Here is a 27,828-nt window from a genome sequence, read left to right on the forward strand (position 1 = left end):
TCTGTTGCGCCCCGGCCGGAGGGCCGCCCCGGGCGTCTCGCGCTTTGTCTGCGGCCTGCCCAGCGGTGCGAGGCCTGCGCCGCACTGGCCCCGGGCTGGCGGGCGGCGGTGACCGCCTGCGGGCGCGGGAGGCCTCGCGCAGAAGCTGGGAGGCCCCGGGCTTGCAGGCGGGTTTCCGGGGGGGCGCCTTCCTAGAGCGAAGTGTGACCCTTTGCTAACTCGTTTCCAGCTCCTGGTCGTCTTTACTTTCATTGGCTTCGCCACTGTTTCGACAGGCCTGTTTGGTTGACGGGATGGTTTCCCGTTCTTTAACTCACGTAGTCTTCACAGCAGTCTCTCGGGACTAGGTATTGGCCTTCCTGTTTTACATACATAGAACGGAGCCCGGAGAGGTTTAAGTAACTTGCCAACGTCACACAGCTCCTGAGTGCGGAGCCAGGGCACTGTGTTAACCCTAGCCCTGATTCCTGACCCGTGTTTTTTTTTTAATAACAAGGATTGTTTTACATTTTTGTCAACTTTGGCGTTTATATACTTACTTTGTTTCTGCAGCAGCAAGATGGTAGTCAGCTTGTGAGCCACATTTTGGCCAGTGGTCACTTGGACAGAACCTGAGGCTGAAGTGAGGTTTGACTTGGGACATAGCACACCTTCCCTCTCCCTGGACCACTCGGTATTTTTTCTTAGGAGAAGAATGTTGTGTCAGAATGACAACAGCTGGTTCCTTTTTTTGCGCCAGGCTGGTGGCAAGGCCATGACAGGGCCAGCCTGGCTTTGGTTCTCTTAGCAGCCTCCCAGCATGGATTCTTGGTGTCTGTCTCAACCCTGCCAAGACCTTGCTGGGCCCTAGCTTTTTGACTTCCGTTGCAGTTTACAGTTTCGAGGTCTTGTAGCCTCTGTGGCAGACGATGAATGAAAGTTGAGAGTTGGCCCCGTGTGAGACGTTGGACCGGGCAGGCTTGCTCAGGGCCTGGTGATGGGCAGTCAGGTTCTGGTCTTGGCATAGCTGCCGGTGACCACACCGGAAGGTCTTTTGGTTCCTTAGTGATGGTTGGGATCGCAGGTGCTTTGAGTCCCTGAATTTGAAAAGAGAGGGAAATACTCTTTCTGGTTTAAATTTTTCCCCAGGTTCCCTTAAATCTGAAGGCTCGGCAGGAGCACCACAGTGCTGCGGGCGCTGCCGAAGACGGCCAGCAGCCGGGGGGCTGTGGGCTTTCCCGCAGAAAGGGCTTCCTGGCCGTTGGTCTGGGACATATGAGCAGAGGTGGGGATGGTGGATCTGAGCAGGCGTGTCTGAGCTGGGGCTGCTGGTGGGGCCAGTAGGTGCTAAGCCAGGGTCCCACTCGCACAGTGTTCTGAATGCAGGTTTCTTTACAGAGGAAGGGGGGGGCCGGGGCTTGCTAACGGTGGTCTCTTCCTTCGTGGTCGTACAGCGCTTGCCCTGGAAAGCACCTTCAGAGGCTAGCCGGCTCTTTTCCCTGGGCGCTGCCATAAGTTACTGTGTACGATGATGCAGGAAGGGAGGGCTGTCGGGAGGCCTGGAGGTTCTCCTCGCAGCTGTGATGGAGAAGCACAGGGCTCTCGGGACTGATCCCCACAGGTGCAGGGACACGGGGAGTCAGTCATCCTGATTCCGGAGTTGGTGTCTCAGGCAAGCCAGACCCCATCGTGGCCGCACTGACCTCCTACAGCTCTCTGAGCCAGGCCCTGCCACTGCCCCTGGCAGGCAGGCCTAGGTCTCAGTCACCAAGGGAGAGGCCAGGGGTTATTTGTTTGTGCTTTTGACTTTTTGCGTGTGAACTGTCCTTGGCTGTGCTCTGTCGTCTCTTTGGGGGGTTACATTTTCTGTTTTTTTCCTCGGTAGGTTCCTGGGTGTGAGTATTTACCTCCCTCATAGACTGTGCTTCTCCAGGGCAGGACCCGTGCTGCACACAGTAGGGGCAGGGTAAGTATGAGAGCAGGTGTCCCAGAATGACAGCTATAGCCAGAGGATAATAGGTCTTCTTACCTGCAGTGGGCTGCAGCCATCATGCTCAGGGGAAAGGTGTCATCCCTTTGGGCGGACAGTGGCACCACGGTGTGTGCGTCTCCAGCGGAAGACATGGTCAGGACGTGGGTACAGGACAGGGAAGGTCCCTGCTGTGTTGCTGACTCACCAAGAAGTGGGGTGCAGACCCTTAAGTTGAGTAGGACTGTTGCTGATTTTCTTAACCTTGGCCTGTTAGGTAGAAGAAAGGTGGTGGCTTTCAGGGGTTAAAAATTTCAGTTGGCTGCTTTCAGTAGAAGCATCATATGGCAGTTTCATGACATTGACGTGCCCTCGCTATTTTAGAGAGCATCGTCCCAGAATCGGGCTTTGTATGGGAAGTGAGGCGTTCCGGGGTCTGAACCTGGCCTCAGCCCCATCAGGGGATCATTCTTTGGGAGCATCTGTACAATGGTGGTAGTGACGGCCCGTTCCCTTGTTTCTGTGATGCATGTGTAATACACAGTGTGTGGCCCACAGCCCATGGGAGAGAAGTCTGCATGTAGGATCCAGGAATGAGAGCCTTTCCTGGCTTCTGGGCATGCTGCTGTCAGCCTAACCCCCTGCCCCTGGATCTTGCTTTGCGCCTCTGCCTCCGGTCTTTCCTGTGACCCCTTTCCTTTGACAGTGTAGACCGGACTTGGTTGGAAGCACACTGTGCCACCTGCATGGGGGCAGTGTTTCCTCACTGTGTGTCATTGAGGTGTTTCCTCTCGGGGTCATTTGGGAAGTGAGTAGCACTGATCGGAAAGGAGCCCTTACTTGGAGACCAAAGTCAGAGGCCCTGGTGTGGGAGGGTAATTGTGTCCCTCTACGTCTGTGAGGTCATTGGTCTAGATCTTCTGTGTTATCTTGGCGGTGGCCTTGCAGAGTAGGCACGACAGGCACCCCCACTTGGAGATCAGGAGCCCAAGAGCAGGTGGACTTGGCAGCCAAGAGGCGGAACCTGACCTCTGCTGCTTGTGGTCCCGTGCTGCTCCCGGGCAGTCGGGTGACTTGGCGGTGCCCTGTGGATGCACTGGGGCGAGGTCAGAGGAACCTCCCAGCCACAGTCAGGTGCGTGGAGCCTGGGCTGGCCAGCCAGGGCTGAGAGGGAAGTGCCAGGGGAGTGCGGGGAGAGGGCCCTGCTTGGCACCAGGGCCTTCTGGTGACCATCCCCCATTGAAAGCGCTGCTTTGCCTCAGCTTGTGATAAGCCGTTTCCTTCAAGCCTGGCCTCGTGGTACCTGGGGAGTGTTGAGGTGTGGTAGGTGTCTGACTGAACAAGAAGATGGCCAGTCTGAGGCTCAGTTAGGTTCGTTATAAGTTGGGATCTGACTTTGAACGTGGTTGTAGATAGGAGCCAGTCTCTTGTGTGTGTCTGCACGGTTTTGAGCGTATTATATCTCCTGTGCTACGGGTGGACACGTGTCACCAGGACGTGACGTGTAGAGAGTGACTGTCGCTCTCTCGGCAGGGAGCTTTACGTAACGGTTGGGACAGCGGGGAATTACTTGACCCTGGTTTCTTTCAGAGCTGAACTCCAATGTCCAGCAATGGATGACGACAGCCTGGACGAGCTTGTGGACCGAAGCCCGGGGCCCGATGGCCACCCGAGACTCCGTCCTGCCGCCCTGACCAGCGATGCTGGTGAGCCGCCCTCCCGCCGCTCCACACGGAGCTGGGGAGCAAGTGTTCACGCTTTGCTCCTCAAGTGCACAAGCGGCACATTGTTTGGTGTTTATTTTTAATGCAATCAATACAGATGTAAATCGAGCAAAAGATGCTGCTTTTCCCTCCCCACGTCCCCATGCGGCCCCACCCCCCATCCCTGGGGGCAGTGCTGGGCGCCCTGTGGGCAGGTGTCCTCTGAACACCTCTGTGCCTCTTCCAACCTGCCTCAGCCATGACGCTGCCCCCCGGGCCTGTGTTTACCTGTCCATCTAGAAGAAAGCAGTGATGCCCACAGTGGGGGCTCTGAGGACGACACGTGCACTGAGCACAGTGACGGCGAGGACGAGGCGGGGCACCTGGAAGACGGATCTGGTGAGAACGCTGGCGTTCGAGCGGCCCCGCGTGTCCCCTCTCTCGTGACAGGGATTGCTTTTATAAAACGGCTTTGTTCAAGTTGCTGTCTTAACCGCGCTGGCCACCTGGGCTGTGAACACTGGGGGTGAAACTCCCTAGCACAGCAGTCTGGCAGTCCCCTGCAGTGGGTCTCGTCTTCAGCTGGCAAGCTGGCTCGCTTTGATGTAGTTGGGCTGATGGCACAGTGGATAGGTCTCTTCCCTGGTGGCGGCAGGAGGTTAAAATGCCCGAGAATAGGAGCGGTGCGAAGGGCGTTGCCAGGGAGAATGCAGCTGGACTGGACCTGCGGGCAGAGCGGGCCCCCAGCCCCTGCTGCAGGGCAGGGGTAGCATGGGCCGAGGTTTGCCGGGACCTGGGACCACCTGACCCCAGGGGCCACCTGGGCAGGATGGCGGCGCCTCCTTCTCTCGCTCTTGATGGAACCCCTGAGAGAACTGGCAGATGCACGGAATGACTTTATTAAGAAAGTCCCAGGTTGTTTACATCGCTTGATGTTTGTGCCTCTGAACTCCTGCACAGGAGATAGTGCCGCCTGAGGACCTCACGGCACCTCCTTCCCTGGCCTTCCCGGGCATCCTGGCTGGTACGTGTCCTGTGGGGTCCCCAGGCTGGACTGCCTTGTCCCAGCCCCTCAGAGGGAGGCGTGCTCAGCCCCCTCCCCATGTGGCACCGGGCTTTGGAAGCTTGGCTTACGGCTCTTTTCCTTCTGGCAGCAGCCATCCACTCAGGACGTGTGTGGTCCTGAAGCATCTGCGTAGTCTTTTTATCACAGTCCTTGGACTCCTGTGTTTATGGACATTAGAATGTTTCAGGAAGGTAACCCCTCGCGTGTGGGACAGTGCTTGTGGAGGAAGAACACTGACACAGCACATCAGCGTGGGTTTGCTACCGCGCGTGTGTTGGTGACATATTCTTCCAGAGTTAGATTTTGACTTCTGTGCAGGCACGTGAAGTTCTGTGCTGAGTTTGCAGGTCACGTTGTGGCTCTTCGCTTGTTTCTGCAGATGGGCTTGGGGCTTGGGCACAGGCATGTGGCCTTGACCAGGCTGGAGGCAGAGGACGTCAGGTCTTTGTCACTTCATCCCTCGAGCAGAGGTTTGAGGCTCTACTGAAGGCCAGAGGACGGGGGCTGCAGGCTGGAGGGCAGGCGGGAGCCCAGCCGGGGCTCTCTGCCCGAGCTAACTGCCTAGCAGCAGAGACAACAGTGTAAAGGAGCAGTTAGGTCAGGTGATAGATGCCAAGAGTGTGTTTACGGGGACGTCATGGGAATGGGGAGGCCTCAGCCCCTGTGGGCCTGGGCTGGTGAGGAGAAGCTTCCAGAGAGACACATCTAAGCTGTGATCTGAAGGGCAGGAGGGTTAGCCGGGTAATGGGGGACATGGGCTGGTGGGGAGTGCCGTGCAGGGACAGCTGGCGTAGAGCCCAGTGCCCAGCAGGCCCGCGGGTGATGAGGAGGTGCCCAGTGGCGGGCAGGCACCTGGAGGCCACGGCCATAGCTGATGGGCAGTAAAACTCCACCAGACACCCCTGGTTTTCCGCGCCGGTCGGTGAAACTCACAGGCAAGGAGCGTATCTCTGTGGCTGGTGAGAATTTAAGAGGTCTCAAACGTAGTGTCTTCAAAGGGAGTTACCTGCATCCTTACGGGCCTGGTATCTGCCACGTCCCTCTTCTCTCCGCAGCTCTTTCTACTCATCTTTTTGCTTTTCCTGCACTAGTGTTGATTCCTGAAAGTCACTTGCTTGTGTCGCTGTTTGCTCAGTTTTCAACTTTAGATAGGTATTATCTGTTCAAGTCTTAGGATGAAACATGAGGACTTGGGACTCTGACCCGCTGCCTCAGCCCGCTCTCCAGGCGGTGCACATGTGTCCTGGTCTGCTCAGCTCGCAGCCCCTCCCTACTCGGCCTCATCTCAGTTGCTCCCAGCTCTTTCCAGTGTGGTCCTGCCCTCCTCGTGTGAGCCGTGCCCTCACCTGCGCTGGGTTCCCAGGCGTGCTGTGCTGCCAGCTGCCACGCCGGGCTGGCACCCATGTCTGCACCTCCTTTGGCCTGGTCCTTCGTGTGGTTGGGGCCTGGTCCGGCCGCCCCTGAGACGGGGTGAGGAGGCGGGTGGCCCAGGGTCTTGGCACCTGCCTGTGTCTTTAGCCGCCTCTCCGTTGGTGGTCGCTGCCCCTCAGGCACTTCAGAGGCGTCCTCCGTGGGTGGGACACCGCGGAGGGGTCAGGTGGCCCTCCGATGGCCAGCTCTCTGCCTTCCCTTCAGTTCCTGAGCCTTCTGGAATTCCGGAGGAAGAACCAGATCGTCCAGCCTCCACGCCCTTAGCCAGGCAGGAAGCCGAGCAAAGTCATTCTCCAAGATTTTGTGGACACCAGTTTTGTTAGTTTTCTCTTGGTTTGTAACAGATTGTCTCGAACACAGCAGCTGAGAACTGCGTGCTCTGTGGTTCCATGGGTCTGTAGTCCAGACACCGGTGGCCGGTCCTCTGCTTGGTTCTCACCTGACTGACATCAAGGGTCACAGGGCTGCCATTCCATCTGAGGCTCAGGGTGCTCCCCTTGTCAGCAGATTTCAGATCCCTGCGGGCATGGGGCTCCAGTCCTGTCTCTGGCTGGCTGCCAGGGGAGGCCGTCGTCACTCAGCTCCTGGGAGCCACCCCTCAGTGGATAGGCCGCAACGTTGTACAACCAGCCAGAGAAAACTGCTCTTAAAGAGCTCATTTGGTTATGTTCTAGTTTCCCTTTGCCTTGAGACAGCAGAGTCTCAGGGGTGTGTAAGAACCCTGCCTGCCACACCCCTAGCCTGCTTCTCTTGTCCATGTGAAGTAGCGCTATTTCAGTGGAGCTCAGTGGGGAGAGAAAACTAATGCACCTGTTGACTCTGCCTTGGTGAGCTGGAAGTGTCTCCTTCCTTTTCTGCTGGCCTAACCCCAGCTTCAGAAGCTTTCAGAAATTGATCAGGACTGTTGTGGCCAGCTTGCTGGGTTAGGAATTTATGCTCTCTAATCCCTGAAGCAAGAAAAATGAAAGACCTGTAGGAGAGGCCTTTCCTGAGGGCCGTGGCTCACTGACACTGTTTTGAGAAGGGTGTTGACGGCACGTGGCACCCTCTGGAGGCCACTGCACTGAGCCGAGAGGCGGGCTGGCCCCTGGAGTATGCCTGCCTCATGAGGGTTCTGATTCGGCTCCAAGTTGGGGGGGTGGGGCTGGTGTCCCCTGAGCTTGGAAGCAGCTTCGGGTTAAAAATGCCCGGTGACATCTGTCCTGGTGGGGCTGCAGGAGCGGGTGTGTCCCTCGTGTGTGGGATTCGGGACCCTGCTCACCCGAGTGCGGCTGCGGCCTGCATGCCTCCTGTACTCCGGTTTGTGGACTTGTAACATTGCCTCTTTGTCAAGGTTCCGAGGATTCTGAAGAAGACGGCGACGATGTGGACACGTCAGCAGCGGCAGTGGCTGCTCGGGGGGCGCTGGAAGCCAGCGGTGCATTTAACTCTGATGATGATTTGGAGAGCTGCCCGATCTGTCTTAATGCTTTCAGGGACCAGGCTGTGGGGACACCCGAGAACTGTGCCCACTACTTCTGCCTCGATTGCATCGTGGAGTGGTCCAAGGTGCGTGGCTTCTCTTCGGGTACTTCCTCCCTTTGGGCTAGCCTCTGTGTGTGTGTGACCCAGCCTGTGGCTGGCCTCTCAAGGGTCTGGGTCTCTGCTCTACAACAGGAGTTGGAGCCCCAGGTGGCGTCCGAGCTTGATCTCTGCTTCGTTCGAGCTCTAGGCCCTCAGGGTGCTCGGTGAAGCTCACTGTGGGGTGATATGCTCGTGGAGCGCTGGATCAGGAGGGTTGTTTATGGGCCGGTGCCCCTCGGGGACCAGAAATCCTTAGTGGCCCAGGGGCAGCCTGCTCAGGCCGAGTTGGCCGGTGCTTACATGCTGAGGGGTCATCTCATAGACCCAGGAAAGCCTGAGTCGTGTGACTAGCAGTAAAAGCACATGGGGTTCACCAGATGGTGCAGTGTTGCAGGGTGAGCTTTAGAAGCAGTGCCCCCTCCCTACTTTCTGAACTTTGTGAAAAACCTCAAAGAAGTAATGAGTCAAAGGACGCGTGGCCCACAGCCCCGTGCCTTTCACCGTCCTCGAGGACCAGCGGCCCTGCCTGATTCTCTCCTAGTCCCACCCTCACCAACTCGGACCCCGGGAACGCGGCAGGTCTCGCCGCACCGTGCCTGCCCTTACCCAGCGAGGGTGACAGTAACGGCGTTGCCTCAAGCACCCAGCCCCTTCTCCTCCGCCCCCTGCTTGCTGGCCAGTAACCCAGCTGTCCCGCCACCCCTTGCCCTCCTCTTGTCTTCTTAGCACTGACTGGCCCTCCAAGAGAACCGCTCCACGTGGCAGGGATTTGATTTCTGTCTCTTTTCTTCACCGCTGTATCCCCAGCCGCCTAGCACAGGGCCTAGCCTACACAGGCATTCTGCGAATTAGATTTTTAATGGAAAAGGAAGTCTTGACTTCTAAATGAAATTATTTTCAGATGGTATTAATAGTGAAAGTCATTCTATAAGGTTGAAGTATGATTTTTCTTTCTTACAGAATGCCAATTCCTGTCCAGTTGATCGAACTATATTTAAATGTATTTGTATTCGAGCTCAATTTGGCGGTAAAATCTTGAAGAAGGTAAGTGTAGGCGCCCCCTTTTGTGCATTACATTGGTCCCCATCTCATGGGAAAACATGCCTTCAAAAGGCAAGTTGCTTTCCTGAAATATTAGTTACGTGTGTTTTAGAAATCGACTAAAAGGCCGTTTGCGGCCATGAACATGAAACCCTGTGCTGGAGGTGGCGCCGTGTGCCCGGCCAGCCTGGGCTCTGCGTGGGAGCGGTTTCCCAGACTTCCTCCTCTCCACTCCCACACGCCTTTTCTGCATCTCCGAGCTTCTCTCCTCTTGAGCCACGGCAGCCACAGCAGGCAGGGAAGGTCAGGGTGTGGACCCCAGACCTGGGAGAGGGGGCCAGCTCTCTCGGAACCAGACCTCGGAAGGCGCGTGGCAGGACCGCGAGGGCTGGGGACAAGGTGTTTTCCTTGCTCTTAAAAGTGTGCTTTTGCTCACCTGCTGTTTGGGGACTGGGAGGCCTCCATACATCGTCTTCTGTTGAGGAGCAGCATTGGAAAGACTTGTTGAGGGAGTTCCCTGGTGGCCTAGTGGTTAGGCTTCCTCGCTTTCACTGCCATGGCCTGGGTTCAGTTCCTGGTCGGGGAAGTTCCTGCAAGCCACACGGCTCGGCCAAAAAGAAGAAAAAGAAAGACTCGTAGAGACTTGCCTTACATCTTCTCAGCGAATCTTATAGCCGCAGATGTGCCTTTGTATTTGCAGAGCCAGGGATGTGTGAGGACTCCGGCTCTGGGTGAGCTGACTTCTTCTGGAGTCTTTGCCGGGGCCGGCAGCTCCCGTCCCGTCCTGCTGGCGGAGCCTCCTGTGGCCTGCCCTGGGCGCTTTGCTCTTCTGCCCGAGGTCTCTGGGGAGCGCCGGCAGATTCCCCGCAGGCAAGCTCTGTTTCCTTGAGTGCCTGCCTCTTGAGTCCTTGGCCCCGAGCGCCTCCTGTGTGGGAAGGGGAGGTGGGTGGAGGGCCCACTTACACGCCAGCAGGTCCAGTTGGAGGAGATCCGAGAGCGGCTCAGACCCAGCACAGAGTCCAGGAGGCCGCGGGAGGGCCCCGAGTCCCTGGCTGGTGCGGGAACAAAGGCAGAGAGTGTGGCTCAGGCGAGTCCCCTGTGGGGAAGTGAGCTGCAGGGGCTGTTTCTCAGTGGGACTCACGGGCAGGAGGCCGAGGCAGCCTGTGGAGGTGGCTCGGGCTGGCGGCAGCGACGAGGAGTAGCCGTGATCGTCACGGGGCAGCGCATGTTAGAGTGTCATTTGGCAGTCACGTTTCTGTGCTTTGCTTGGTCCTGGGACAGTTCTCGGGGGACGAGAGCCCGGCGCTTCCCTGTTCTCCACCCGCGGGGTCCGTGCAGCGCAGCCCTCATGTTTGGCTGTCTCACCTGCCACTCCGCTCTGGGGCCCTTCTGTGGGTCAGACTTTTTCTGTTGAATCGTTTTTTTTCTCAGGGCTAACTACCCTGAGATGGTTAGAAAACATAAAAGTCACTGGTGCTTGTTAATTCAGAACCTCTGGGCCCATGGAACCCGTGTGAATCTGCTCTGGGTCCATTGCAAACCGTGATATAAACGGCTCTGGGATTTGGGTCCCTCTTGCCATGTGCTGAGCATGCTGTCCTGTCCCCAGATCCCAGTGGAGAGCGCCAGGCTTGGGGAGGACGAGGATGAAGACCCGACCTTCTGTGGGGTGTGCGGCAGGAGCGACCGGGAGGACCGTCTGCTGCTCTGCGACGGCTGCGATGCTGGGTGAGCCCCTCCCGTCGGGGGCCCTGAGCTCGGCTCAGAGCTGGTCTTGTTGACCCGCTAGAGGGACCTGCCCAGCTGTGTTTGTGCTCAGCGCCACCTGCCCCCTGAGGGTCGTCTGCTGCATCCTGGGCTCCGCATGAATATCCTCCACCTGTTTCCAGACGATATCCTGAGGCCGCTTGCAGAGATGTACCTAGTATCTCAGGACGAGGGGGAGAGGCAAGAAATGGGGGTGTGGGCTGGCTGGGCCGGGGGCGGACACGAACGGGACCCACCCTTTGTGCGAGGCCAGGGGCCAGGGCAGCTTCACACGGCAGGACAGTGGGACGCGCTTCCAGCCAGGCTGCCAGCCACCCCTGTGTCCGTGGAGCCCCTTTCATTGTCATTCCGCAATACCATTGGGTCCCCTGCTTCTCGTCAGGCCCTTTCCTTGTGCTGGAGCAGCACAAGCCCTGGAGGACGGGCACCTGTGGGGCCTGTGCTTGTCCCAATGCAGACCCTGCCTGGGCTGCCCACCGGGGCCCACTACCTGCCACCTCCCTGCACTGAGACAGCAGGTCACCCTCCCCGGGCTGGCAGCATCTCCCACCTTCCTCCGAGCCCCGCCCTCGGTGCTCACACAGCTGAGAATGCAATGCGTTCCTCCCTCCTTTCTCACCAGTCTCAGCCTGCATCCGTGTTTGGTGACACGGTTGCCTGACCTTGCTGCTCCTTGCCCCTTTGGAGTCCCGGAAGTTGGCCGTGTCTGAGCGGGTCCCCTCTAGCCTGTTGTCGGTCTGGGGCTGGAGGGCAGAAGCAGAGCCTTGGGTGACCTGCAGACCCGTGTGTCCAGCTCACGGCTCTTGCTGTCACACTCCATGACCGAGTGGGGCCACGGGGGTGGCAGCATTCAGAACGCTGCTCACACGCAGACTGCACCCTTTTCCCCCGTGACGGTGGCTGCTCGGGGCCTGAGAAGGAGGGCCTGGGACAGCTGGGTGCTGCCTGAGAGCCCACACGTGGTGGGAAGGAGAGGCCTGGTACTGGCCGCCACACCCCTTGGCCTGGCCTGGCCCTCGTCACCAGCCTTGCCTTCTTGGCCTGGGTTCCCTGTGCCAGACGAGCCTGTGTGCCTTCCAGTGGCCTTGAGGAAGCTGGGGAGCCCTGGATGAGGCTGTCGGAGCTTTCACTCACAAAGCCTCGATTTTCTCTTAAGCTTTTATCCCTTTTTTTTTTCTTTCCTTTTTGCCTTGCTGCGTGGCTTGTGGGATCTTAGTTTCCTGACCAGGGATTGAACCCGGGCCCTCAGCAGTGAAAGCACCGAGTCCTAACTACTGGACTGCCAGGGAGTTCCCCCCTTAGGCGTTTTTTCTTTTTTTTTTCTTTTAATATTTATTTATTTATTTTTGGCTGTGTTGGGTCTTCGTTTCTGTGCGAGGGCTTTCTCTAGTTGCGGTGAGTGGGGGCCACTCTTCATCACGGTACGCGGGCCTCTCACTGTCGCGGCCTCTACAATTTTAGGTTCGTAACAAAATTGAGTGGAACGTAGCATGCATTTTTTTTTAAAGTTGAGGTATAGTTGGTTTATAGAGTTATATTAGTTTCAGGTGTACAACAGTGATTCAAAATTTTTATCAGTTATGCTCTAAAGTTATTATAAAACATGGGCTCTACTCCTCTGTGCTGCTAAGTGTATCCTTGTACCTTATTATATACAGAGTAGCTTGTCTCTCTTAATCCCACCCATACCCCTGCCTTGCTCCCCGACTCCCCTCTACTGACTGTTAACCACTACTTTGCTCTCTATATCTGAGTCTGTTTCTGTTTTATCACATACGGCGGTTTGTTTCATTTCTACGTTACACGTATAAGCGATAACATGGCGTATTTGTTTTTCTCTTTTGACTTACTTCACTAAGTGTAACACCCTCCAGGTCCATTCATGGTTTTGCGAATGGCAGGATTGCAGTCTTTTTTAGGGCTGAGGGGGTGTGTTTGTGTACACCACTTCTTTATCCATTTGTCTGCTCATGGGTACTTGGGTTACTTCCATATCTTGGCTTTTGTGAATAATGCTGTGAACACTGGAGTGCATGTATCTTTTTGAATTAGTGCTTTCATTTTCTTAAGTACCCAGGAGTGGAAGTGCTGGATCATATGGTAGTTCTATTTTTAGTTTCTTCAGGAGCCTCCATACTGCTCTGCATGGCAGCTGCACCAATTTACAGTCCCACCAACAGTGCAAGAGAGCTCCCTTTTCTGCACATCCTCGCCAACATTTGTTATTTGTGGTCTTATTTTTTTTTTTTTGCGGTACGCGGGCCTCTCACTGTTGTGGCCTCTCCCGTTGCGGAGCACAGGCTCCGGACGCGCAGGCTCAGCTGCCATGGCTCACGGGCCTATCTGCTCTGTGGCATGTGGGACCTTCCTGGACCGGGGCACGAACCCGTGTCCCCTGCATCGGCAGGTGGACCCTCAACCACTGCGCCACCAGGGAAACCCTATTTGTGCCCTTTCTGACGAAAGCCATTCAGACAGGTGTGATGTGTTGTCTCATTGTGGTTTTGATTTGCATTTCTCTGATGATTAGCAATGTTGAACATCTTTTCATGTGCCTTTGGGCCATCTGTATGTCGTCTTTGGAAAAATGTCTGCTGTCTTTTGCCCATGTTTTAATCACTTTTTTTGATATTGAGTTGTATGAGCTGTTGATATATTTTGGATGTTGATCCCTTGTTGGTCATGTAATTTGCAAATATTTTCTTCCATTCAGGAAGTCTTTTCGTTTTGTCAGTGTTTCCTTTGCTGTGCAAAAGTTAAGATTTAAAGTTTAATTAGGTCCCATTTGTTTATTTTCGCTTTTATTTCCTTTGCTTTGAGAGACAGATCCCCAAAAATATTGCTGTGACTTATGTCAAAGAGTGTTCTGTTATTGTTTTCTTTTAGGAGTTTTATAGTTTCCAATCTTACGTTTAGGTCTTTAATCCATTTTGAGTTTATTGTTGTATACAGTGTGAGAAAGTGTCCTATTTCATTCTTTTACATGAAGCTGTCCAGCTTTCCGAGCCCCACTTATTGGAGAGACTGTCTTTCTTCAACTGTATATTCTTGCCTCCTTTGTTGTAGATTAATTGACCATGTAAGTGTAGGTTTATTTCTGGGGTCTCTTTTCTGATTCATTTTTCTGTGTGTCTGTTTTTGAGCCAGTATTGTACTGTTTTGATTACGGTAGCTTTGTAGCATAGTCTGAAGTCAGGGAGGGTGATACCTCCAGCTCAGTTCTTTCTTGGGATTGCCTTGTCTGAGCCTACAATCCTTGATTATGTTAATTCTTTATATCAGGTTCTGTTTCAGGGAGTTCCCTGGTGGTCCATTGGTTAAGACTCCACATTTCCAGTGCAGGGGGTCAGGTTCAATCCCTAGTCAGGGATCTAAGATCCCACATGCCGCATGGTGTGGCCAAAAAAAAAATTGTTTCAATTTTAGTAGTGTTTTGTTTGTTTGTTTGTTTTTGCAGTACGCGGGCCTCTCACTGTTGTGGCTTCTCCCGTTGCGGAGCACAGGCTCCGGACGCGCAGGCTCAGCGGCCATGGCTCACAGGCCCAGCCGCTCCACGGCATGTGGGATCTTCCTGGACTGGGGCACAGACCTGTGTCCCCTGCATCGGCAGGCGGACTCTTAACCACTGCGCCACCAGAGAAGCCCCAATTTTAGTAGTCTTAACAGTGACTCGGGGATTTTTGCAACTTCATCAAAAATATTTTTTGTTGTAAAGTATATTTATAAACTTATTTGTTTTTTTTATGTGCTTGAATTGAACAGATAAAACAAGTACATGAAAATTGCGATAGACCTAAAACATTAAAACTGGTAAAACATACAGTGACTCGTATGCTCCTGAATATCCTCACTGCTAATATTTGCCATTAGCTAAATTTTCTTACAGTTAAGTCTTTCAACTAAAGTCACAAGTCTACAAGTCTAAGATCACTGTTACTCATTTTTCTTTAATAATGGGAGATGCAACTGAAATTTTTTTTTAATATAAATTTATTTATTTTTTATTTTTGCCTGTGTTGGGTCTTGGTTGCTGCGCGTGGATTTTCTCTAGTTGCGGCGAGTGGGGGCTACTCTTTGTTGCAGTGTGCGGGCTTCTCATTGCGGTGGCTTCTCTTGTTGTGGAGCACGGGCTCTAGAGCACAGGCTTCAGTAGTTGTGGCTCGCGGGCTCTAGAGTGCAGGCTCAGCAGTTGTGGCGCATGGGCTTAGTTGCTCTACAGCATGTGGGATCTTCCCAGACCAGGGCTCGAACCTGTGTCCCCTGCATTGGCAGGCGGATTCTTAACCACTGTGCCACCTGGGAAGCCCTGTTCCTCATTTTTAAATGAGTAACTCGCAAGCCTGTCTATAGATACATGAATATGCCAGGTTCTTTCACTGTTATATGAAGCAAGGTACAGATTATCTGTGGGGGGTTTTGCCTTGGTTTTTTTTTTTTGGCCGTGCTCCGTGGCTTTTGGGATCTTAGTTCCCCGACCAGGGATTGAACCCGGACCCTGGCAGTGAAATTGCCAAGTCCTAACCACTGGACCGCCATGGAGTTCCCCCATTTGTGTTTTATGTAGCGGTATTTATTCTCGAGGGAGGACCTCTCTGTGCCGCATGGCTGTGGCTCTCCCGGTGGGAGGAGGTCATCCTTGTGCTCAAGTGAGCGCTGCAGGCCGGTCCTACTGGGCGATCATGGGGCTCTTCTGGGTTTGAGCCCTCAGCCATCTCCTCCGTGGAGGGACTAGTGGGTGCAGACTGGCTGGGCGGGGTGCCTGTCACCCCCGCCAGCCTCCGCTCTCAGGCCCTGGGGCTTGGTGGCGAGAACAGGGTTGAACCGCGCTCGATCCTGGGGACACTGTCAGAAGCTGCCACTCAGTTCTTGGATGTTGTTCCTGAGACCATATCCTGGAGGATCTTCTCAGGCTTAAACCTAGTTGGGGTTCTGGGTGCTCCCCGGTCCTTGGTGCCAGCCTGCCGCGTCCCAGGAGGAGCAGCCTCCCGCCGTCCGTCCCGGGGTGCTCGGGTGAGGTCCAGCCAGGGGGTCGGGGCAAGCTTCGCCCTGTGGGTCTGTCTTGGACCCTCAGGCAGGGCAGGGCTGTGAGCAGCACACGGCCTCAAAGCCGAGTCCAGCCTGGGCTCGGGTGTTCAGTGTGGGCTCGGCGCTGGTTTCCACCTGGCCTGGCTTGGCGCCATCTCGGACACGGGGGTGGAGTTTGGAGGGTTCCGGCACCGGCGGCCCATGCTAGCGGTGGCTCCTCCAGCAACTGAAAAGCAGACGCTGTTGGGTGGCGCTGCCGTGCGGGGTGTTAGTTCCTCGGAGACTGGCCTCCCAGGATGGTGGCTGCCACCCCGCTGCCGTCAGGGTCCAGCTGCCACTCTCTTAGCTCTGTCCCTCCAGATGGTACGTCCCCTGGGGAGAGTTTGGTGGCCGTCAGGGTCCCCTTGGAGGGCAGAGATGCCCAGAAGCCTGTGGTGGGGGTCCGTCCACCCAGAATGCCAGTGGGAGAGTGAGAAGACAGGTGTCTGCAGCTCCAAGCGCGCAGGCCCTCTGAGCAGGCGGACTCCCCCTTGGCCTCGGGTGGGGGCATCCAAGTCAGTCCTGGCAGAGCTCACGGTCGGGGAGGGGGCGCTGTGTCCCTGGTCAGGGCCCCGCCCTCATGACTTCACTTAACCTTCGTCACCCCCACAGGCCGTCTCCAGGTGCCGTCACGTTGCGAGGTTAGGGCTTCCACACGTGGATTGGGGGGCCACGAGATCACAGCAGGGTGTGTTTTCAGGAGGCCTGTCATAGGGCTCGCTTGGCTGGGACAGTGAGGCTGGGGACACCGTCTCGTTTCCTAGGTACCACATGGAGTGTTTGGACCCCCCTCTCCAGGAGGTGCCAGTGGACGAGTGGTTCTGTCCGGAATGTGCTGCCCCCGGGGCCGCCCCTGCTGCGGGTAACACACTGCCCCCCCTCAGGTGGCCCGGACCCTTCCTGTGGGCCGGCCCCTCGTCCCAGGGAGATCGTGTCCGGCTCTCCAGCAGGGGCGGCTTTCGGTTGCACTCCTTGGGCGGGGCACGGGCTGGAGACAGGGGGTTGGCTGATGGGGGTCTAGGAGCCCAAGCTCCAGGGAGACACCCCCTGTGCCCCGTTTCCCAGAGTCCTCCTACCAGGGCCAGGGCTCAGCGGAGTGCATGTCAGCCCAGGGTGTTTTCTTCCAAGACGCGGGTCCCGTGAGCGAGGAGGAGGTTTCCCTGCTCTTGGCCAACGTAGTGCCCACCACCAGCCGGCTTCAGCCACACGCAGGGAGGACCCGGGCCATCGCCAGGACACGGCAGAGCGAGAGGGTCCGAGCGACGGTGAACCGGAACCGGATCTCCACAGCCAGGAGGATCCAGGTGGGTGCTGGTGGCCTCGCATCCTGGCCACGTGCAGGGAACAAAGCCAAGTGGGCCTGAGGCGGCGGAAGCAGTGGAGAGCTGGCCCTGGGGGTGCTGGGCAGTCGGGTCCGGCCAGTGGTTGGTGGCCCGGCCCGTGGGTGCATCGTGGAAGCTGCCGGGGGTCCCCTGCCTTGCAGCTGTCACCTGCCAAGGCCGTAGTACTGAACTGAGAGGAGCTGAGAGGACTTCGTGGGGAACGTGGTCCCGGGACCCCACCACAGATGCCCACAGTCCCTCCTGGCACCTCCACCCTCCACTCTGAGGCCCGCAAGCCCTCCTTGTTCTGCATCCTTGCCCGGCCTGCTCCTCGGGAGGCCTTCCCAGACCCCACTTCCCACTGGGCCCTTGGGGAGCCCCCAGCAGCCTGCTTGATGTCTGCTGCTGCCAGGCTGAGGCGTCCAGCCTCCCGGGGGCTCAGGGGGCTCCTCAGGGCTCCCTCGAGGGGCCTGAGGCGGCTCCGGCCCCCCTGACCAGCGCCGTCCCGTGCTGTGCAGCACGTCCCGAGGTACCTCATGTCTCCTCTGCTGGACGAGACCATCGAAGCTGTGGCCGCTGGGCTGAGCACAGCCGTGTACCAGCACCCCGGGCCGCGAGCCCCTGCCCGTCGGAGGAGGAAAGCAGGTAGGCCTGGCTCGGTCTCTGGCTTCCAGTGGTGGCTGCCATTCCTGTAGCCTGGTTTCCGCAGACCATCGCGCAGAAGGCCCTGCAGGCCCAGGGGTCTGGGTCTGGTCCTTCCCGCTGAACCCCCCAGGGTGCTGTCCATGCAGCAGCGCCCTGCATGTGCATCAGGGTGGCACAGCCTCCCCGAAGTTGATCGGGGAAGAGCCCCCAAGGACCTTGTGGAAGATTCGCGATTTTCTCTAAATTGGGCAACACACAGGTGAAGTCCCATGCCTGGCTTTTCTGGGTGGGAACAGCTAAAATGATGAATTCAGTGTCTTTGCTGGTTTTGGCGCTGTTCACGTTTTCTAGTTCTTTTCTGTGTTAGTCTCGGTAATTTTGTCCCAGTAAGTTCCGTTTTTCTTTGGTAGTCGACATCCCTGCCTGGGGAGAAGCTTTCACCCCAGTTTAACATCCTTGGCGATTTCTGGGTCTGTGCTCCATTTATATTCATGGGTTGGAATTCTCCGAAGAAGAGCTTTCCTTTTTCTCCTTGACTATTCATTTAAACCAGTAGATGTGGTTTCCTGTTTTTTCAGTGGGTTGCAATCTGTGGTCTTTTAAAAATCAACATTATTGAGACACACGTTTTCTGTGATGAGCACACCCACTCTGGGCTTATGGTTCCCGGTGAGACCGACGAGGCTTCCAGCCGGTGCCCCCACTCCCCAGGCAGCCCCTCCAGGCACCTGCCGTCCTGTCGTTGGCGCTAGCTGTGCCATCCTCGGTTCTCACTCGTGAGGTCTTGAGTGTGTGCTCTGGTTTGTCGCTCAGCACAGTGATTGGGGGCCTGTGTAGTGGGTGTCTGGGGTTAATTTCTGTTTATTGGTGAGGAACATGCCACGGCACGAACCACCCCAGCTTGTCCACCTGCCTGTGCCGGGCATCTGGGTTGGTTCTGTAATGAAGCTGCTGTGAGTATCTTTCCTGCAGGCAGGTGTTTCCGCTGCTCTGGGTCGGTAGAGAGCAGTAGACTAGTTGGTGCAACCAGTGAACGTGTGTTGGAGGTGACTCACCCCCTGCGCTCCCATCAGCAACGTGCGTGTTGTAGCTGTGCCGCGTTCTTGCCCACGCTCGTCCTCCCCACCCCCAGCGGGCGTGTGTGTGTCAGGTTCCGCTGCCCTGCGTGGCCCCGCCAGGTGCCGAGCGCATATGTGCTCCCGGAGAGCCCGCGCCCCCAAAGAGCTGAGCACAGAGAAGACACCCAAGGGCCGCCGGTGGGCGGTCCTGGTTCGCAACCCCGTGTAGTGGTTGGAGCCAGGAGCTGTACCCCGAGGTCACGCTGATCACTGCCTTGAAGTTCAGGATGAGAGAGGTTTTGCTTCTCGTATTTTCTGTCTGGATCTCCTCTCATGTCCAGGGTCTCAATTCTCAGTCCCAGTAGTTGCTCCCTTGCATTTCACAGACCCGTCCCAGGATAAGAGCTGGAGGTGCTGCAGCTCCTGGAGAGACGGGCTCACTTCTCCCTTTGTCCCGAGTGGCCCCCACGCTTGGCTGTTACATCTTTGCTGTGAATATTTCACACTTTAAAAAAAAAATTTATTGATTTAATTAATTTATTGGCAGCTTTGGGTCTTCATTGTTGCGTGCGGGCTCTCTCTAGTTGTGGCGAGCGGAGGCTACTCTTTGTTGCGGTGCGCAGGCTTCTCATTGCGGTGGCTTCTCTTGTCAAGCACGGGCTCTAGGTGCGCGGGCTTCAGTAGTTGTGGCTCACGGGCTCTAGAGCGCAGGCTCAGTAGTTGTGGCGCACGGGCTTCGTTGCTCCGCGGCATGTGGGATCTTCCTGGACCAGGGCTCGAACCCTGGTCCCCTGCATTGGCAGGCGGATTCTTAACCACTGCACCACCAGAGAAGCCCAATGTTTCGCACTTTTTACAGACGTAGTCACACTGTGGAAGTGCAGGGAGACAGGAACAGCACCCTGTGACCGTCTTGGCATGGCCTGGTGACTGCTGGCCAGGGCTGCTTCGTCTCTCTCCACCCCCTCCCCCTCTGTTATTTTGAAGCAGATCCTCATTTTGTCTCTAAGTGTCTCACAATATGTTTCTGGAAGAGGGAGTCTTTCTTTTGATTGAACAACGAGGCCGTTGTTACACTCGAGGAGATGAGCAGTGATTGCACAGCACACGGTGAAATAGCTGGTCGGGGTTGAAAGTTCTAATTGTGTCACAAATTGTGATGGAATTAAAAAAAATAGTTTACTTGAATCTCGAGCCAAAGGAGATCTGTGTTGCACTAGTGGCTGCCTGTTAAGTGTCTCTGTGTCCTCTTGACTGGGGGTGATGCAGGGTCTCCTATCCCGGCGCATCCCTCGTGGGCAGGTCTCACCTGCTCCGGCTGGGCGGCTGGAGCCCCGAGGCTGGCTCAGGTGCAGGTGGGCGTTTCGTTGGGTTGGTGGGGTGTTTGAAGGGTTGCTTGGGTTGGGGTTGGGGGTCCTCCCAGCGGGCAGCTCCGCCAGGCTCTCTGTTCACAGTCAGGCAGCCCCGGGGCTCAGGTCTCAGATCCATGAAGTGACGGAGGAGGTGAAGGAGAGGCTTCCTCCTGACGGGCTGCTTCCAGGAGTGCAGTTTCCGTGGACAGCACGGGCTCGCTGGCGCCTCCGTCTGTTTCCTTTGTTGAGCAGTTCTCAGAACCCCCGAGCTGCTTGTAGCATCCTTCAGTGGAGATCAGGTAGGGCTTTTAGCTTCATCGCGAGATCACAGATTCAAGTGTAGCGGAAGTGCTTTAACAGCACACGTCTTCTCAGAACCTGCTGTTTCTCTGCTGGGGTTCTTGAGAGTTCGGGGGTGCTGGAGCATCACAGAACTAGGGCGCCCTGTGGCTGCCATGGCTCGTCCCCAGTCAGCCCGTAGCGCCCCAGGGTGGCCGAGGGGGACGGAGCGCTGCTGGGTTTGCTATGTAATCCTCAGGATACGTTTTACTGGACACGTACCGTGAGGTCGTCTGTTTCCAAGCCTCTGGGAGAGTGCTTCTCCGGGGTGAGACCACCAAGTGGATACAGAGCTGGGAGCCAGTGTTTCCTTTTACTTTTGATTATTAGGGTTTGTGTTTTCTAATTTAATTCTGTTTCATAATTGTGTAAAATAATCTGCCGGTTCTAATAATGAGGTTTACAAATCAAAGTAGGCTCAGACCTACTCTGTTTTTGCTTTGCACTGCCTTCCCCCTCCCCTCCTCTGTGACGAAGTATGTAAAACCCTATAACAAAAAAAAATAAAAAGAGGAAGGCCCCAGGCCGGGATGGACAGTTGTCGTCCGCTGGGTCCTGGGGGGGACACCTGGGGTGGGGCGCACAGTGAAGTGTGCGCTGTCAATGTGCTCTTTGTAGGAAGACGGAGGAAAGTGTCGGGAAGAAAGAAAACCCAGTCCAGATCATCTGTGAAGAGCAGGAGCTCGGGGACGAGGTCCAGGAAACGCCAGGGCCGTGTGAAGAAGAGTAAAGGGAAGAAGATAAAGGTAGCGTCGGATGGGGGATCACGCTGGGCGAGCTTCAGTCCTGTGTGTGGGTAGATAGTGGGAGTCGTAGAAGGACCCTTTTTTTATAATTACTTAAGAGATTCACAGATAAATATGCACGTTTCTGCAGCACGGATTGAAGATGGGGCTGAGACAAGATGTGTTCTGGGCCCCGCAGAGCGGCTCCTGGGACCGCGGGGGGCGCAAGGGGCTGGGCTACAACCCGTCGAGGCGCTTGTTCCCTGGGGTGCCGGCATCCGGTGTGAGCCAGGTGGGGGTGAGGCCCAGGCGGGGTCCTCACGTGTGATGAGTACACGTGACCCTCAGGCTGCAGGATTGTGGCTACTCGGTCGGCCGTGTTTGGTGCTGCGGATTCATAGTTGGAATGGAGGCTGTAGATTTCAGCCCTGTGGATCAGTGTTTCTCCCTCTGTCCCCTGGGTTCAGAATGAAGCCACAGCTCGTTCCCGCATCGCACGGACGCTGGGCCTCCGCAGGCCAGCCCATGGAGCCTGCATCCCCTCGGTGTACAAGCCTGCAGACCCCTCTCTGGGGCTGATGCGTGCAGACATCGGGGCAGCCTCTCTCTCCCTGTTTGGAGACCCTTATGAGCTGGACCCCTTCGACAGGTGACTGCAGAGGGGGAACTGGGGGGGGGCTCACTCTTTTCCTAGGCCCGTGGGCATGTCGCTCCTGGTGGAGGCATGGCTCAGCCTCAGAATTCGCATTTGTGAAATTCCTGCTTCCGAGTTGTTCTCAGAATTCTGTACCTACTCGTCCCCTAATTTGGAGAAAGATCTAACTTGCTCACCTGTCCCCCACCCCGTCCCCGCCCAGAGACTTGGGCAGCTGCTGACAGAAAACCGCTGCACGGGGCCTGGGTTCATTGTTGAGTCACGGGGGCTGCCGTGGGGGTAGTGCTTAGCCCGCCTGGGCCCCGCGCTGCTGAGAGGTGGGGGGCGGCCCCCGGGCCTCGGTGTGCAGGGTCACGCCGTGCCCTCTGGCACGTGTCCTCCTCCAGCAGTGAAGAGGCGTCTCCGAGCCCCGCTTCCCCTCTGAGCGTCAAGAGGAGGGTCCTGTCCCGGTCAGCCCTGCGCTCGCACCAGCCTGTGGCCAGGCCCGTCTCCATGGGGCTCTCCAGGTGTGTCCCGGGGGACAGGATGGCCGGGGCGGTGGTGTGGGGTGGGGCCCCAGGCGTGCAAGGACCATAGGCTCCATGTTGGGCTGGCGCTCTGCCACCCGGCACCCACGGCCTCTCCTGTGGCCTGTCCTCTGGCTCTCGGTTGAGGAAGTGCTGCGGCCAGTCCCAAGCCGAGGGCACAGGGACGAGGTGACGGCCCCAGAGGCTGCCTCCGTGTGCCTAGCTCTGCTGCAGAACCCACAGCAGGGAGGGGCCGGGCAGGGAGCCAAGCTTTTTCTCTGTTTGACCCTCCAAAAGAAAGACTTAACCAACTCTACCAGTCGGCGTTGCTCACGAGCTCCTGCCTGTCAGTGAGTGGAGCCGGGGCCAAAGCCTTGGACGACTCCACCCCCCCACCCCATCTTCCTTTAGTCCGAGCTGCCGGGTGGGTCTCACCCCTCCCCTCGGGGCCACCGCCTGCTGCCTGGGTGTGGGGGCGCGTGGGCAGGAGGGCCGTGACCGCTGGGCCTGCCCCGGGTCTGCCCTGCAGGAGGAGCGCTCCCGCCATGGCGCCCCAGCCGGAAGTGGATGCGGACCCCGGCCCTGACCTGCTGGGGAGCATCCTGTCAGGCCAGAGCTTCCTGATGATGAACGGCGCCGACATCGTCATCCACCGCGATGGCTCCCTCAGCGCCAAGAGGGCAGGTGAGGAGCCCCTGCGCACGGCCCGCCGTCCCCACCTCTGCGCGCCTGGAGATGAGGACGTGCGTTCCTCCAGGGACAGTCGTGTGGTGTGACCCAGCGGCTCTAGGGTTTGCTTCCGAGTGTAGGTGAGGGTGCTGAGGGACTGAAGATGCCTGTCCACCATCGCTTTCTGATAACACATCCGTTGGGGGAGTTACCAGGCAGCCCACAGGCCCTCCTTGCCGTCAGCAGCTGCTGTCTGTTCTCACAGCCCCAGGAACCAGCGTGGAGCCCTCTCCACGGATCTGGGCCCCAGCGGGATTCGGGCCTGGGGGGATCTGGCCATGGAGGGCAGGGTAGGCTGCATGGGCGTGGTCATTGGTAGACCCTGTTTTCAAGTGTCCATCACGGGCTCAGGCTCCTTCTGATCCACGAATAGCGTGAAGATAGCGTGTGAAGCAGAAGGGGCTGGTGGGCAGCAGCAGAGCGAGCCTCCAGCCCCGTCCCTGTGCCCAGCCAGAGTGAGCGGGAGTGGAAACCGTGCACCGTTGGGAGGGTGTTCTGAGGAGGGTGGAGCTTTTTAAGGATGGGGGTGGGGACTGATGGCTGTTTGCCTTTTGTCTTTTAGCGCCAGTTTCTTTTCAGCGAAACTCAGTTGGTCCATCCAGAGGGGCAGAAGGCGCCGGGTCTGGGGCCTGCCTGCAGCCCAGAGGGACTCAGTCAGGAAGCGGGCCAGAGAGCTTGGGGTCCAGCTGTCCAGGCAGAGCTACCCCAGGCACACCCCCGGCCCTGCCCACCCCCGCCCATGTCCCTGCGCTCACGTTGGGGGCAGCTGTGAGACTGGACTCCTTGGTGACCCTTCAGTCAGGCCAGGCTCAGACCTTGTCCAGCGTGAGCAGACCCAGCTTAAAACAAAGTGACGGCCCCCGATTTAACGGCGACAGCAAGCACCCTCCACCTCTTAGGTCTGCGGCATTGAAGACCTCGAATGGTAGCTCTAACTCGCCTTCCGAGAGCACGGTGCTGGGACAGGCCCCGAGACCAGCTCCCAGGAGGACGGACATCTCCGAGCTCCCCAGGATACCAAAGATCAGGAGAGACGACAGGCGGGTGGGCGAGGTCCCTGCCGGTGGGCAGAGAGTCGAGATTCCCAGCTCCTGCATCAGCCGGCTGACGGGCAGGGAGGGCCCCAGGCAGCCTGGCTGTGGCGCCAGGGCGGAGGGTGAGCCCAGCAGCAGGGGCGCTCAGGAGCCCAGCACGCGCTCGGGGGGCGGCCCCCAGCCCCCTGCCCCGCTGGGCCCCTCCCGGGGGAAGGGTGTCGGCTCCACCTTCGAGAGCTTCAGGATCAACATTCCTGGGAACACAGCCCATTCCGGCAGAGTCCTCAGCCCCGGCTTCTGTAACACGTTCCGGCCCGTGGACAGCAAGGTGCAGAGAAGAGAGAGCCCTGTGCCCCTCTTCTCCGTCAGGAAGACGAAGCAGCTGAAGAGCGAAATCTATGACCCCTTCAACCCCACGGGCTCTGACTCCAGCTCGGCCAGCAGCAGCCCCGAGCACCCGGGCTCTGGCCTCCTGCCCTCTGAGATCACACGCACCATCTCCATTGACAGCCCCAAGGCCCCCGTGCTGCCGCCCGTGCGCTGCGTCACCTCCTACACGGTGCAGACCGGCATGGGGAAGGAGCCCGAGCCCCCCCAGGGGCCCTGCGGCCTGCCCGAGCTCCAGGGCGAGGAGGAGCCCGTGGCACAAGCACAGAGGCCGTCCCCGCCAGAGCCCTGGGGGGACGAGGACCCACCACCCCGTAGCTCCTTCTTTGGCTCAGAGGGGCGGACGGTGACTTGTGTGACTGCGGTGGAGCCGGACGCCCCACCCAGTCCGGACGCCCTGCCCGCAACCACCCACAGGGTCGTGGAGCTGCGGTCCCCCACCCGTTCCCGCTCCAGGTCCAGCTCCCGCGGTGGGAAGAAAGCCCAGAGGCCGAGGGTCGCCACCAGGGAGCACCGGAGGGCCCGCTCAGGGTCCCGCTCGTCGCGCTCGGGGGACAGGAGCTCGCGGTCTGCGTCGCCACCGGCAGGTGAGGACCAGGCCAAGAGGCACCGGCCCAAGGCCCGGGATCGGAGGTCTTCCAGCGACCGCTCCAGCAGCCGCGAGCGCACCAAGCGGAGAAAGGCCAAGGACAAGAGCAGGGAGAGGAGGAGGGGCTCCTGGGGCCGAGGCCGGCGGAGGTCCCGCTCCCGCTCCGGCAGCCCCGGCAGCTCCTCCCACGAGCATCGCGAGGGCAGGAGGAAGAAGAGGCGGAGGTCGGGGTCCCGGTCTCGGGGGAGGGAGTGCTCACCCCACAGCAGCCTGGAGAGAGCCCGGAGGCCCAGGCACCCCCGGGAGAGGAGGGAGCGGCCCGACAGGGAGAGTGCCGCGCGGCTCCGAGACAGGCGAGGCTCCTGGGAGAGGAGGCGGCGTAGGTCCAGGTCACCCAGCCCCGAGCACAGGCCCCGGGAGCACCGGCGGCCTCGGTCCCGTGAGAAGCGCCCACGGCCCCGCCCCCGCTCCCCGGAGAGGAAGTTGGCTCCGAAAGAGGCTTCTCCGGCACCCCTTCCCCAGGGGGAGCCCAGGCTGGACAGGGAGCCCCCGGCCAGGCCCCTGGCCTTGGCAGGAACAGATGCCTTGCTGGAGGGGTCTGAGGCCGACAAGCCCCCCACAAAGGTCCCCCCAGTCCTGGAGGTGCCAGCCGAGTACCCCCCCGAGGATCTGGATTACGGTGACTCCGTGGAGGCGGGGCACCTCTTCGAGGACTTTTCAAACGAAGCCATCTTCATGCAGCTTGATGACATGAGCTCCCCACCCTCCCCGGAGAGCACGGACTCCTCCCCAGAGCGAGGCCTCCTGCCCAAGCCCACTGGGCCCCCGGCTGGCCAGCAGCACGACGCTGGCCTGGCCGTGGCCATCATCCGCAGGGAGGTGTCTCGGATCCACGGTGAAGATGTGGCGCAGCCCCTGCCCAGGATGGAGGGCCCTCGAGAGGAGCACTTGCTCCAGCAGGACGCGGCCGAAGCAGCCACAGCTCCCTGCGCTCTGGGAGGCCAAGCCATGGGTGGGGCGCCTGCGGGGAAGGAGGAGGGTCCCTCTCAGAACCCCCTGCTGCGGGCTAAGGCGCTGGTGAAGAGAGTCACCTGGGACCTCCAGGAGGTGGAGAGCGGTGCCCCGGCTGAGGACAGAGGCCTGCGTGAGTAGGCGCTTGGGCGGGGCGGGGCAACGGGGCGGGATACAAGGATGGCTCAGAGCGACCACCACGGAGTCTTCTCCCTGGATGGCTCACGGGCCTCCTTGGTCATGCAGGGAGATGGCCACGGCCTGACCTGTGGTCCTTGCTGCTGGGATGCTTTTCTGGAATTTTCCAGCCAGGAAACAGCCTTTTGGCGTGGCCACAGAGCACCCACCCCCCTGTGTTGGCCCTCAGGGACGCCGCTTCACAGGCCGCAGAAGCCCCGGGAAACCGAGGACACGGGCCCCGTGGCTGCGTTCCAGCAGGCTCCCTTCTCTGAGCCCCCTCCCCCTGGTTATGTGCTTCCAGAGCCTGTCTTTCCTGATGCTGACCCGTCTCAGGTGGGCACCTGGCCTGCAGGGATGTGGCGTTGGGCTCAGGCCACTCAAGCTGGGCCGGGTTGGGGCTGAGGGCCTCATGCACCAGCCCCTTTCTGCTGGGGCTTTTAGTGGTTCGGGAGTGGGGGTTGGGAGCACGTTGCCTTGGGCACTGGGGCACCGAGCTCTGCAGGGGCTGAGCGGGCTGTGCTCTCGCCCAGGTACAGAGCCTGAACCTGCCCCCCACTCCGGCTCTGCCTTCGAGTGTCCCACCATACGCACCTGTCAGCCAGCCCGCGGTCCAGTTCCTCTTGCAGGGGAGCCTGCCCCTGATGGGCTGCGGGGCGGCCCAGAGCCCGGCCCCGGTGCCCACCGTCCTGACTGCAGCCTCAGAGCCAGCTGGTCATGCTGCCACTGTGCCCACCGCTGCTGCCAACAGCTCCGAGGAGAGAACAGCTGCTCCCAGGCCAGCCTCGGAGAAGACCAAGAACGAGGAGGTGAGTGCCGCCCATACATGAAGAAGCTGCACGTGCAAGAGCGGGCTGTGGAGGAGGTGAAGCTGGCCATCAAGCCCTTCTACCAGAAGAGGGAGGTGACAAAGGACGAGTACAAGGACATTCTGCGCAAGGCCGTGCAGAAGGTGGGTGTGGGGTCTGTGAGCCCAGAGAGAGGGGCTCCGGCCCCAGGGTCGCTGGGCCACATCCTGGGTGCAGCTTCAGGCCAGTTGTAGCCACGCCTCATTGATGCTTCGGGGGTATAAAATGCTGGTGTTTGTGAGGGGCTTACGACTGTGTCCTCGTGACTTTAGTTAAAGAGGCTAAGTGACACAAGATGTTTAACCCAGCTCATGGGTAGGAAGTGAGACCCTGAGAGATGGACATACCAGCTGATCTCAGTGGGACCCTCAGCAGCCCTTGAGGGGGGCAGAGCAGGCAGGCGCACGTCAGGCTGCCTGCTGTCCCTCATGGCGTGGTCCCCAGGGCTCCATCCCCACGATCCCTGTCCACGCGGGTTTGCAGGGACATCCGGGTAACTGTGCCCCACTCCCCCAGATCTGCCACAGCAAGAGTGGGGAGATCAACCCCGTGAAGGTGGGCAACCTGGTGAAGGCCTACGTGGACAAGTACAGGCATATGCGCAGACACCGGCGGGCCGAGGCCGGTGAGGAGCCGCCTGCCCAGGGTGCCGAGGGCTGAGGCCTGCCCGGGGCCCTCCTGGCTGGAGTAGCCGAAGCAGAAAACTCCGGGCCACTCGCCCTCCCGTTTCCAGGGTTCCTGTGATCGCACGTGGTCTGTGCACCTGTCTTGCTCACAGTTTAAAACTGGACTTTTCTATGTACATTATAGACACACACTGTTCCCCTCGTGTTCTAATTTATCAGAAACGGATATCTTTAGAAATGTC

General features: G+C 58.4%; 1 protein-coding gene across 1 annotated transcript; it reads left to right on the forward strand.

Moving 5' to 3' along the window:
- Positions 1-1,864: 1,864 nt before the first annotated feature.
- On the forward strand, positions 1,865-27,828 carry PHRF1 (PHD and ring finger domains 1). Its single transcript, XM_024748737.1, is given in 18 exon segments — positions 1,865-1,945; positions 3,539-3,654; positions 3,952-4,050; positions 7,482-7,696; positions 8,672-8,755; positions 10,362-10,480; positions 16,348-16,445; positions 16,712-16,887; positions 17,424-17,550; positions 20,918-21,045; positions 21,492-21,673; positions 22,066-22,185; positions 22,715-22,869; positions 23,477-26,068; positions 26,303-26,448; positions 26,646-26,921; positions 26,924-27,064; positions 27,477-27,828. Coding segments are annotated over 17 exon segments (4,896 nt in total). The 5' UTR covers positions 1,865-1,945; positions 3,539-3,560; the 3' UTR covers positions 27,621-27,828.

Source organism: Neophocaena asiaeorientalis, unplaced genomic scaffold (assembly GCF_003031525.2).
Source record: "Neophocaena asiaeorientalis asiaeorientalis breed wild unplaced genomic scaffold, Neophocaena_asiaeorientalis_V1.1 scaffold43, whole genome shotgun sequence".
NCBI lineage: Eukaryota > Metazoa > Chordata > Mammalia > Artiodactyla > Phocoenidae > Neophocaena > Neophocaena asiaeorientalis.